The 12787-nt window shown below is 40.6% G+C and overlaps 1 protein-coding gene across 3 annotated transcripts in view; it reads right to left on the bottom strand.

Annotated features, from left to right (window-relative positions):
* The window catches only part of LOC138670800 (reticulon-4 receptor-like), a 427694-nt gene that overhangs the window by 127727 nt on the left and 287180 nt on the right, over positions 1-12787 (bottom strand). For all 3 annotated transcript variants that reach the window (XM_069758461.1, XM_069758472.1, XM_069758452.1), the window contains one exon: positions 1723-1849. In XM_069758461.1, coding sequence (XP_069614562.1) covers positions 1723-1729 — 7 coding nt within the window. In that variant the 5' untranslated portion in view covers positions 1730-1849. The remainder of the gene's footprint in view (positions 1-1722; positions 1850-12787) is intronic.

Below are 12787 nucleotides of genomic sequence, written 5' to 3' on the forward strand. Positions count from 1 at the left end.
CGGTCCGTGAAAACACGCTGACATGAGCAGAGACACATTGATTTTAATGTGTCTACGTGAGTCAGTGTCTCCGGTATGTGGGGAAACTGTCACCTCACGTACCGGAGCCACTGACGTGTGAAACTGGCCTTATAATGGAGTTTTGTATAACAATTTAGTTGTTAATGCTGTCAGCCCACTTTAAGACTGCCAGCGAAGGCATTTGAGATAGACTCCATTAATAGGGATACACTTTTAAACAATTTTGTCAGGCAGTGTTTTCCTACTAACTAGTCTTAGTTAAATAAGGTCTTTAGTTCAGAGCTCACTTAGCAAAGAAGTGGATAAGGCAGCTAGAAACTTAGGAAATAACAGACCTTGTTTGGCTGCTTATTCGCTGTGGATTGAGAGACTAAAGGCTCAACAGAACATTGCAAATATGTCGGCAGATTTGTTGCAGATATTTCTGAATTTCAAATATATTCCATCTTTCTGAAAGAAGTTGTTTATGCCAGAGTGCATGGATTTAAACGAACCCTATTTAGTTACATAGAACAGGGGCAAAACAGCTTTCCCTCCATTGCTATAGACCATTGTTCCCCCACTCCGGTCCTCAAGAGCCACCAACAGGTCATGTTTTCAGAATTTCCTTAGTATTGCACAGGTGATTGAATGCTTGCCTGTTCAGGTGATGCAATTTTCACCTGTGCAATACAAAGAAAATCCTGAAAACATGGCCTGTTGGTGGCTCTTGAGGACCGGAGTTGGGGAACACTGCTATAGACCCAGGAGCAGTTATGTATGCTGCTTATATTTATAAATGTGTATAACTTGTGCTGGCGACAAAGATGCCAGGCCATGGAAACCAGGGTGCAAAAGTAAAGATCAGCTACCATGGAGGACTGGACTCGATGTCAGGGCAGTGTAAATCAAATTGCTTATTTCTATTGTCAACTTAATGGCCACCACTGACTGACACTTCCTCCACCTGTCAGCTGGCACCAAGGAAATCTTATTCCAAGCTTCAACTGATGTAGCAGGGTTTGGTACTACCACATCTGTATGTGAACACAAATATGGCAAAGAAACACAAAAACAACAATCAACATTTCTAAATAGGCACATATGCACAATATTATGTAAGGGAGAGAGTTTTGGTAACTTTCAGTTTAACCCCTTACACATCCGTAACATTGTCCTCCTTTTTCTTTTACCATATACGGAGCTTTTCACTAGATAGTACACAGTTCGACTTTATATACATTTTATAGTAAATATAATAATAAATAATTAATATTAAAAATAATAAATATATTAAAGGGGCTGGCTGGGACTTTAACATTGATGGCTTATCCTAAGGATAGGTTATCAATGTCTGATCGGTGGGAGTGCGACACTCAAGAACGCCACCAATCAGCTGTTGCCGATGTCAGCCTCGGTCAGAACTGCTCAGTTATAGAGCTGCATATCTCCATTAATGGAATTGTGGCCGTGGCTGGGTATGGCACATCTGCATCAATTGATTTGAATAGGTGGCAGATGTGCACTACCCGTCTGCAGCCACTATGCAGTCGATGGAGTTGTGCTAAGCATTCCCCCACTGAGCACACATTAATGACCTATTCTACGGATAGGCCATCGATGTTAAATTCCCGGAAAACCTCTTTATCTTTAACAACACTACTTTGTTACATAGTATAATGAATTAGTTGTTCAAATATCAAAAACAGATTAATCTATTACCTTGCATGTTTATAACTTAAAATCTTTCATTTTCTTTGAATTCTTTGTTGAACCATAGAAGAGCTGTTCTTCATTCTCATATGTCCAAATAATAAAAATGAACCGATGCATCAATCAATAGATGTGCCTACAAAAAAGGAAATATTGTTACTAACCTATAAACCCTGAATCAGCATTACCTTCTTTATGTACCAAGACAAGCCTGAGGCTGCTTGATCTATACAGATATTTGACCATCAGAGAAGATAATTCTAGCTTCAAGATGTAAGATTTTCTAGCTCTAGCAAGGCATGAAAAAAAATATAGGCAAGAGCTGTGTGGTCATGTCTCCTGAGCTGCCCACTTCACGGGATCTTTTTGAGAAGAGCGATTGGTGGCAGTCTCAGGGCCCAGAACCCCAGCAGTCTGCTTAGCATTTAAAAGGAAACCTTTTATCAAAAATTGAATTACTCTTTAAAGAAATTACTTAGGCCCCAATGCAAATTTTGCAATGTTTAGAGTTTTTAATGCGGGTTTCCCACAGCTATGTCAATATGAGCATAGCTGGAGGGGGACGGGGTGCGGTGGGGACATAACAAAATAGCTTGTCTAATTTATGACGAGCTGTGGTGGTCATTACACTAAGTTGCAGTAAGATTTCTTAGACTGGAGTAAGATTTTTGGCAAGACGCATGTAGGCATACGCCACTTATAAGACACTTCTGATTCATTTAGAGGCGAGCCCCTCTTAATGATTTAGGAGCATCTCAATTCTACACACACCCCTTAATCAAAGTTGGCAAAAAGCCTCCCATCTTAATGAATCAGGGCCTTAAAGTATACTTAACGGTTTAGTTAGTAGGCTCCAACATGAACTATATATGCAGCTTCTTTGGCTTCCACAAAGCATATAGACAGGCTAACCTACATAGGCATAATCTTTTTTTGGGGGTGGAGAAAACCTGTGTAGGACTTTTACTTTTCACATAAATTACAACGTTAGAAAACAAGTATTAGACGTATTTATTCACACTCCAGTCCAATTTGTTCAGAAACTGTCTAATTTCTTTTACATTTTATCTTCATCCTTTTATTTTGAATGAATGGTTCATCTACATCTTCATTCTGTCATCCACTATAGGTGCTTTAACTTCCTTATACTCAATTCCTAACCTGCAGTAGACCTGGTGTGAGCTGAAAGTCTGCATCTCTGCTATGATTATATGCAGTTTGACAGACAGGAGAGCAAGAGCATATGTTCATTCTATCCTTCACTATAGGTGCTGTAACTTCCTTTTCCTCATTTCCCAGCATGCATTAGACCTGATGTGAGCTGAAAGTCTAACTTTCTCTTATTATTATTATTTGCAGTTTGACAGACAGGACAGCAAGATCACTTGTTCAATCTATCCTTTACTATAGGTGATGTAACTTCCTTTTCCTTTTTTCCTAGCATGCATTGGATCTGATGTGAGATGAAAGTCTGACTCTCTCTTATGCCTGTATGCAGTTTGACAGACAAGAGAGCAAGAGCAGATACAACCCCACTCCTGATTTCAGAAAGATTATACATGACTACAGTAAGTAGACAAGTTAAACAGGATGTAGACATCTAGCGGGTGACATGTAATGACGCTGCCCGGTGTCGGAGAGGGGTAGACTAAGGGGGCACTAGCGGGAGTGCAGGGAGAGGGAGGAATGAGGCACGCAGTGCACACAGGACCTTAACTAGGCAGGTTACATGATCACTGCAGGGGCGATGGGGAGGAGCTACCAGACATAACAGAGGGTCTGCCAAAAACGCTGGACACAGAGTACTAAGACAGAAACATAGCCAAAGGACAAGCTGAGGGTCCGGAGCCAGATGGGAGTGAGGTACCAAGGGGCAAAACAGCAGATTAGTCAGAGACAAGGCAAGGGGTCAGAAAGCCAGGACAGACAGAGAAGTACCAAGCAGAAAACAGGGGCAGTAGTCAGGGGGCAAACTGGGTCATACACAGCAAGGCACAAATGCATAGAGGCACAATGATTACAGAAGAATAACCTGGGTCAGCTATCTCAGACCGAGTAGACGGAAGTTTAACGACTCAGAACTCAGGAACTACCAGCATTAAGTAGCCACCCCAGAACCAAAGAGAGGCGGACTTATATAACCCAGACCTGACCAGGAAGGCACTTTAGATATATGCTGCTTTATCTGTTGCTATCTATTTAAAGGTTATACTTTCCTTTGATTTCGAATCTATAGGTGAATACCAATGATGTGACACGGAAGTTGCATCTTTCATGCATTTACACTTTAGATACTGTATATGCTGCGTCATCCTTTATCTTTTGTATAATACTGATTATACAATTCTAATAATTATAGCCAATACCCTACATCTTTTCAGGAGTATCAAAAGAATTTGTAATCCTATTTGTTCTCTTTCCCAGAGTATTTATGTGTATATGTTTTAGCTGACCTCCGTGGTTATCTGTTTTTTGGTTTGAGGAACTTTTTTAATTTTTTTGTGCTTATTTTAATGTGTTTAAATAAAGATTATTTTTTTATTCTTAAGGCACTTCTTGATTTAATATAGTGTAATGACTATATGACCAGTATGTTCATATATGTTGTGGAGTGTTGCCCACCCCCTATGTAGGAGAATGGGCATGGGTAGTATGTTTATATATTTTTTATGTCTAAACTTTTTCTGATTTGAAAAATGTGATATTTCGAACAAACTAATAGGATAAATTATAATATGCCAAGATAAGATAAATTATTCTTGCTATATTTATTTATAACATGCCAATAATAATATACGACTGCAGTTTCTGTTCCTGCTATCAATTTGTATGTAATATGATCTGGAGTTATGAAAATGGGTGCAAGTGACACAATGAACTTAATTTAATTACTGTATTTTCACACTATAAGATGCACTTTTATGCCCAAAAATGTTTTTGGGAAAATGGGGGCGCGTCTTATAGTCCAAATATTCTTACAAAATACTGTAGCAGCCGACCTGGTCCGATGCTGCAGGGTGATGCAGCCTCGCTTCCCAGGCAGGTGCATCAGTTGTGCTCTGTGGTGTGGCGGCCGTGCTCTGTGGTGCAGCGTGTTGCTCTGTGGTGCTCTGTGGTGCGGCGGTGCGGGAGGGCTCTGCCAGCATTTTCTGAAAGCCTGGAGGCTGCCACAGATCCATTGCTGCAATTTCTTGGCCTTCGGGAAACTGACTGCCGGGGCGGCGCATGCTCAGATTGAGATCTTGGCACATAGATCTCATCCCGAGATCTCAGGAGATGAAATCTCAGGGGAGATGAGATCTCGGGACGAGATCTCATTGCCGAGATCTCAATCTGAGCATACTCTGCCCCAGCGGCGATTTTTCCCAGAGGTCACCACATCGCAGCAATGGATCTGCGGGGGCCTTCAGGCTTTCACAAAATGTCGGCGAAGCCCTGCCGCAGCACAGAGGATCACCGTCGCACCACAGAGCACAACCACCACACCTGTTGCAAAATACCGGCAGAACCATAGGGAACCCCAGAACACCGCCGCCGCACCAGCCTGTGATGGGATTTACCGGAAGCCACCACAGCAGCCTGGACCACCGAACAACCCCTGTGATCACGCTCCCCTGTAAACACTCCTCCTCCAATGCCGATCCCCCCAGTAAGATGAATTTGGACTGTAAGATAGACCCCCATGTGACACATTGTTTTTTATTCTCTATTTTCCTTCTGAAAATTTGGGGTGCGTCGTATGGTCCCTTGCGTCTCATAGTCCAAAAAATACAGTTGGCAAATTGGGAGATGTAACACAATATAGATTTGGCAAACAGTATAGTACATATAAGTAGACAAAAGCACTATAATTAAAACCCATGTGAATTAGATATCAGGTGTTTTCACATAACCATGTTTTTGATATTGAAGTTGGCTTTAGTATTCTGTTTTCTTTACTGGTTTACAGATTTTTTTTCCTATTGGATCTCGATCTCTTACTAATACATTGCTATACAGTGCATGACTATTCAATGCTCACATATACTTTTCCATACATGAATAATATACTTAATATACATGTTCTTTTAAGAGTTGAAATATGTCTTGTGTCAGTAACTTGCACCTATATTGTAAAGAATAACTTTGTAAGTATAATTTGTATTATGCAAATGGAATGGTTCTTGTAATAACACAGATTTACCTTGCAGCTCTTGTAGATATCAATTTTCATCAGAGTATCAGTATACAATTCAGTGAGAAAGCGGCAAGTGTGATAAACAGCATTTTCCTCAAATATCTACATAATTCTGTGCATCCATTTTTCACCCAATATAGGGCTATCATATATTCATTTGAATGGCATGGTGTCCTGAATACTTATTATGCACAATTATTGCAGGGGGAGATTACTTTTTCTTATTTTTAATTATTTTGATAATCCAGATAGCAATGTAGATTTCTACCTTGATTGAAGGACTGAAGAGGTTACAATCCTAATTTGACTAGACAAACAATATTTTTCCTAAGAAAATATAATTGAATCTCAAATTAAAGCAAGTTATGGTTAATTATATTCTTAATAGTTTCTAAGTTTCTATAGTTGTACCACGCATTAGTGTTTTAATCAAATTGTTATATAGCAAACATGTAGCATATTAGAGTAGCATACACACAATGCAGTGCCACATCATCTAGCAACCTTATGTACATTTTCTGAGCATAACTGAACAGCATATCTGAGCTACATAATTGTCATCACAAAACACATTGCCTTAAAAAATGTAAAAGACTTGAAAAGAGTGGTTTCAGCTCTTTGTAAAATGTGAAACCTTATTTAGACAAAATTCTGTCAAAAAATGTACATAGATTGTACATCTCGCAAACTGAAGGAACGCATCTCTAAACTTCTTTCAGGTCTCATAGACGTAATATTGATGGAAGACTCTCCACACTGCACCACAGTCCCTATGTCAGCCAAAAAAGGAGAGGAGTGGTCACGTAGGACGAGCGCAGTGCTGGAAACTGAAGATGATGATAATCAGTAGGTAATTTAATACTTTTATACATCATTACATACTTAATTAAGAAATACTGCAAAATACATTTTTCGATGGGATGACTTCTTTAATTTCAGTTGACATTTCCAAAATTTTTCCTGAGACAGAAATAAGACAGGAGTAGAGCTATTTCTAGAAAAAATGCCAAACATTTTTTTCCAAACGTAACCATTGGAGGCAGTTCCCGGGCAGCACGGTGGCTTAGTGCTTTGCATTGTTGGTGTCTGGAGTTCATATCAAACCAAAAACAACATCTGCAAGGAGTTTGTATGTTCTTCCTGTGTGTTACGAATCATTAAGGAATTCATGGCAGCTCTGGGTCTGCTGAAATGTAAATGTTGTTTTTTCCTTTTGGTCCAGCAAGAGTTATTGTCAGTCTCATGCTGACAGTTTTCTTAGACTGGTCAGCTGATATTGGTTGGTAACCACTCCCACCTCCCTTTAAATAATTGCATGACCCATCAGCTGATCGTCGGTTATAGAGTTCTTCTATGCAGACCAGCTAGGGTGGTGGAGCTCTCCTGTGATGGGGCATTGCTGCTGTTTGAGTTCTGATTCCTGGTGCTGTTTGGTCTGCTGCTATGGAGCATAGCAGCATAGTCTGAGCTGAGTATTTTCCTTTTTGTCTGTCCACTGTTTGTCTTTTCCTGTGTGTTATCATCTGCAGTGGTAAGGCTAGCGTCCTTGCAGGCCAGTGGACTAACCAGGGTCAATAGAGGTGACAGTCAGGGGGTATGCACGTGATGGGGTGGGGGGAAAGACTCGCATAGGGCATTAGGGGAGCTTAATGGCAGCTACAGGTTGGTGTCACGAGGTGTCCCATCCCTTTCTCTCTACCTTGGGGGCCTTCCTCTCCTTTTTCCATTCCATTGTCTTTATATTCTGTGTCTTCCACCGAACTTACCCATGTCCGATGGTGACATTGCATTTGCGTGGATTTTCCCTGGGTTCTCCGGTTTCTTCCAACATTTCAAAGACATAATGATAGGGAATTTAGATTGTGAGCCCCATTGAGAACAGTGATCATAATGTCTGGAAATTGCTGCAGAATACCATAGCACTACATAAGAAAAGCATAATAGAGTAAATACCCAACAACCCTTCATTTTTTCTATAAAGCATCCACAATTCTAGCCTCACCACCAATATTTGTAACTTCCATCAAACTATACAAATATAACATTTTGCTCTGTAATACTGATTTCATTAGATGTTTTTTCATTCCTTAAAATAAGCATTTATCTACAATGCTGTTGCCCCCAATGAGAGCATCTGTCATCCCTGTCTCCTGATATATATATTGTAAAACCTTTCCCTAGAGATGCCCTATTAGAACTGACCTCAGAATAGCCGCACAAATGTTCATCTATTTCTGTGTGTTAATTGTAATATTGTTATCATTTTATAGGGGTTTTAAATGGAAACCATAAAATTAAGCAACGATCTATGCAGTAAACTATTAATTGCGAGGGACGAGCAAAGTGCTAGAATGTTGCACTAAATGAGGAGCAGTGTAAAAATGGCACTTATAAAAAGTGAATTAGCGCAAAATAGCTTTTTGTTAATTATCTGATAATTTCTGAAACATTTTCTTGTGAGCTTATATCTGATAACTTAATTTCAATTGTTGAGATATTTTTTCTAAACAACACAAAAGTGCTGCATTGCATATAGTCATTACATGCTTCAGTGAGCAGTGAAGGGGGACTGAAGAAGATAGTATGTAGACACATAGACTCGTGTAAATGTGGTATATGTGAATCAGAATATTTGTCTTGCAAGTGTAGCCATCTCTTTATCTGTGTATTATATTAATGGGGTTGTGTGAATGAGATAAAACTTTGCCAGGGCAACTGGAAATGTAAGAAATAATATACTCAGTCATACTCAGACCCATCTGGATCCAGTGCATACTACTCCATGGTCTACACAGTTAGAAAGCAGTGATGTCACCATTACACCTGCCTCCAGACCAGTACAGCCTGTTGATTGGCTGAAGCAGTCAGATGACTTTGCGCAGCCTTCCATCATAAAACATCCAATGATATTCTGCTCAAATTTACTTGACTGCTGCAACCAATTATAGGCCTCAACATCTTGTGTGGAACAGTATCCACATCTCCTGGTGTACTGGCCTGTCTCCTGGTAGCACCTCCAGCCTCTACGCTGACAGACACTGCAAACCTTCTTGCCACAGCTTGCATTGATGTGCCATCCTGGATGAGCTGCAATACCTGAGCCCCTTGTGTGGGTTGTTGAGTCCGTCTCATGCTACCACGAGTGTGAAAGCACAACCAACATTCAAAAGTGACCAAAACATCAGCCAGAAAGCATTGGTACTGAGATGTGGTCTGTGGTCCCCACCTAAAGAACCACTCCTTTATTGAGTGTGTCTTGATAATTGCCAATAATTTCCATCTGTTGTCTATTCCATTTGCACAATAGCATGTGAAATTGATTGTCAAACAGTGTTGCTTCCTAAATGGACAGTTTGATTTCACAGAATATTGATTCACTCGGAGTTATATTCTGTTGTTTAAGTGTTCCCTTTATTTTTTTGAGCAGTGTATATATATATATATATATATATATATATATATATATATATATATATAAAGTACAATGTTAAAAGTACTTATATGCATATATGGAAAGCGGCCACATAAATCAGGATCTTATGTTAACTTACATCAGTATAAATTCCAACAGCAAACACACCACAGCCACGGCCTTGACAGCACCGTTTCGCCTATCTGGCTTCTTCCAATGGGGGCATCCTTATCGATATGTATGAAAAAATTGTAAAACTGAATTGAAAATGTTTGTGTTGGTTGTGCAGGGTTAGAATAACATTGCTGCTTTCCTCAATAAATAGTGTTAGACCTGTCATGAGCTGGGTATTTAGTAGCTAAGTTCAATAGAAGTAAATAGGTCTGAGCTGTAATACCACATGTGATCAAGTGTGGCACTATAGTCTTTTCATACATATTTTATCTGTACAGATCCTTAATTTTAAACAGGTCTGGTCTAATGATAGAATCTCTAATATATTAATAATCAATTATCTTGTTTTTATTGTAGGGTAAGATAAAATCCCAGGGGATATGCCACTGACATAAATGGATACTTAACTGGTAGATTTATTATCTGATTTAGAACAACCATAATAGTTTCTAATTGATTGATAATACCAATCAACTGAATTATGTCTATATCCCATGGGTAAATATGGATAAAATTAATGCTATGTATATAAAACTATATCTTTAACATAGGTTTTAGAAGACACAGTTTTAAACAAATATTTTATTGTATATATATATATATATATATATATATATATATATATATATATATATATACTACAAAGATCACATACTTTAAGCAATTTGATGGGTCCCAGAATTTGTATGCAGCAGCCATGTACTAAAAGAAGCAGTGTAAGGCCATGTGCACACGTTCAGTATTTAGTCAGTATTTTACCTCAGTATCTGTAAGCCAAAACCAGGAGTGGGTGATAAATACAGAAGTAGTGACGTTTCTATTATACTTTTCCTCTGACTGTCCCACTCCAGGTTTTGGCTTACAAATACTGAGGTAAGAAACTCACCAAATACTCAACGTGTGCGTAGCCTAAGAGGAATCTGGAGATAATCTTTGAGTATGTGATGACATAGTTGTTTTTTAAGAATCTTTTGGAGTCATCCACTCCAAAAGACACCTGAAAAACTGCTTGAAAAATGTTTGAATGGGTCTTCCTATTCATTTCCATTGTAAAAAGACTTGCCGTTCATATGTTTAAAGGGAGGGTGCCGTGATTTTAGTTTTTGTATTAATAATTATTGATTATATAATCAATTATTTTTAATACAAAAGTAAATGTAGTACTTTAATACTTTTTTATTTATTCATTTTTACTTTTGCCACTGGAGGCCGCCATTTTCATTAGTGTGGGTGTAAGTGTCTGGACACGACACTTGCACACCTCACTTACGGCAGCCATGGGCATAGGAGCAAACAGTCGGGCTCCGACCGCTTCTCCTGCCTCTCAGCTGTGACTTGGGCACGCCCACTGGGCTGCTACGTCACAGCTGTGAGAGGAGATCGCGGCCATTTTGTTTTTTTCCTCTGTCATCGCACACACAGCTCAGTGTGTGCGATCATAGCAGGAGCTGCCAGGGAGAAGCTGCTGCTGGGAGCGAGGGTCGGGGTGAGTATCTGCAGCCAGGAGCTGTGATTGCAGCCTGTACTTAGTATTACAGCACAGGCTGCAATCACTGCTCACTGCCGACCTGTTCAGAGCAGAGCAGGGAGATCCTCACACTGCTCTGCCCTGAACATGACTCAGCACTTCCTGGAGGAGGACTGAAGGTAAGTACAGAGTTTTTATCTTCTTATGCATCTACCACTGCTACCTGTCCCTATATACCACTGCTACCAGCCCTTATATACCACTGCTACTAGCCCCTATATAGCACTGCTACCTGCTCCTATATACCACTGCTACTAGCCCCTATATACCACTGCTACCAGCCCCTATATACCACTGCTACCAGCCCCTATATACCACTGCTACCAGCCCCTATATACCACTGCTACCAGCCCCTATATACCACTGCTACCAGCCCCTATATACCACTGCTACCAGCCACTATATACCACTGCTACCTGCCCCTATATACCACTGCTACCTGCCCCTGTATACCACCGCTACCTGCCTCTATATACCACTGCTACCTGCCCCTATATACCACTGCTACCAGCCCCTATATACCACTGCTACCAGCCACTATATACCACTGCTACCTGCCCCTATATACCACTGCTACCTGCCCCTGTATACCACCGCTACCTGCCTCTATATACCACTGCTACCTGCCCCTATATACCACTGCTACCTGCCCCTATATACCACTGCTACCTGCCCCTGTATACCACCGCTACCTGCCTTTGTATACCACCGCTACCTGCCTCTGTATACCACCGCTACCTGCCTCTTTATACCACCTACCACTGCTGCCTGCCTCTATATACCATCTACCACTGCTGCCTGTCTCTATATACCACCTACCACTGCTGCCTGCCTCTATATACCATCTACCACTGCTGCCTGCCTCTATATACCATCTACCACTGCTGCCTGCCTCTATATACCATCTACCACTGCTGCCTGCCTCTATATACCATCTACGACTGCTGCCTGCCTCTATATACCACCTACCACTGCTGCCTGCCTCTATATACCATCTACCACTGCTGCCTGCCTCTATATACCATCTACGACTGCTGCCTGCCTCTATATACCATCTACCACTGCTGCCTGCCTCTATATACCATCTACCACTGCTGCCTGCCTCTATATACCATCTACGACTGCTGCCTGCCTCTATATACCATCTACGACTGCTGCCTGCCTCTATATACCATCTACCACTGCTACCTCTGTCCTGTGTAGCTAATCTAGTCTTGTGTAGCTAATCCTGTCCTGTGTACAGTATCACACAAGATAGGATTAGATACACGGCGCAGCACAGTATCACACAGGACAGGATTAGATACACGGCTCAGCAGTCAGTATCTAATCCTCTCCTATGCACTCCTCTCCCCCCTGCGTGTCTTTCCCCATTGTGGTTTATTATTTTTGTTGTGGGAGATGAGGGAGTCGAGGATTATGTGTTCGGTATGGTATAAAAAAGATTAATAAAGGACTTTATTCTGGCCGAGTCTTTATTTACAATACATGTGAGATCTATGTGGCGGCATTATGGGTGATCTATATGGCGGTATTATGTGAGAAGCATATGGTGGTATGTGAGAACACTGGCGGTATTATGTGTGATCTATATGGTGGTATGTGAGAACACTGGCGGTATTATGTGTGATCTATATGGCGGTATGTGAGAACACTGGCGGTATTATGTGTGATCTATATGGTGGTATTATGTGAGAACTGTATGACAGTATTGTGTGATCTATTTGATAGTATTGTGTGATCTATATGGCGGTATTATGCGAGAACACTATGGCAGTATTGG

The sequence above is a fragment of the Ranitomeya imitator genome, chromosome 1 (assembly GCF_032444005.1).
Source record: "Ranitomeya imitator isolate aRanImi1 chromosome 1, aRanImi1.pri, whole genome shotgun sequence".
In the NCBI taxonomy this organism is placed as follows: Eukaryota; Metazoa; Chordata; class Amphibia; order Anura; family Dendrobatidae; genus Ranitomeya; species Ranitomeya imitator.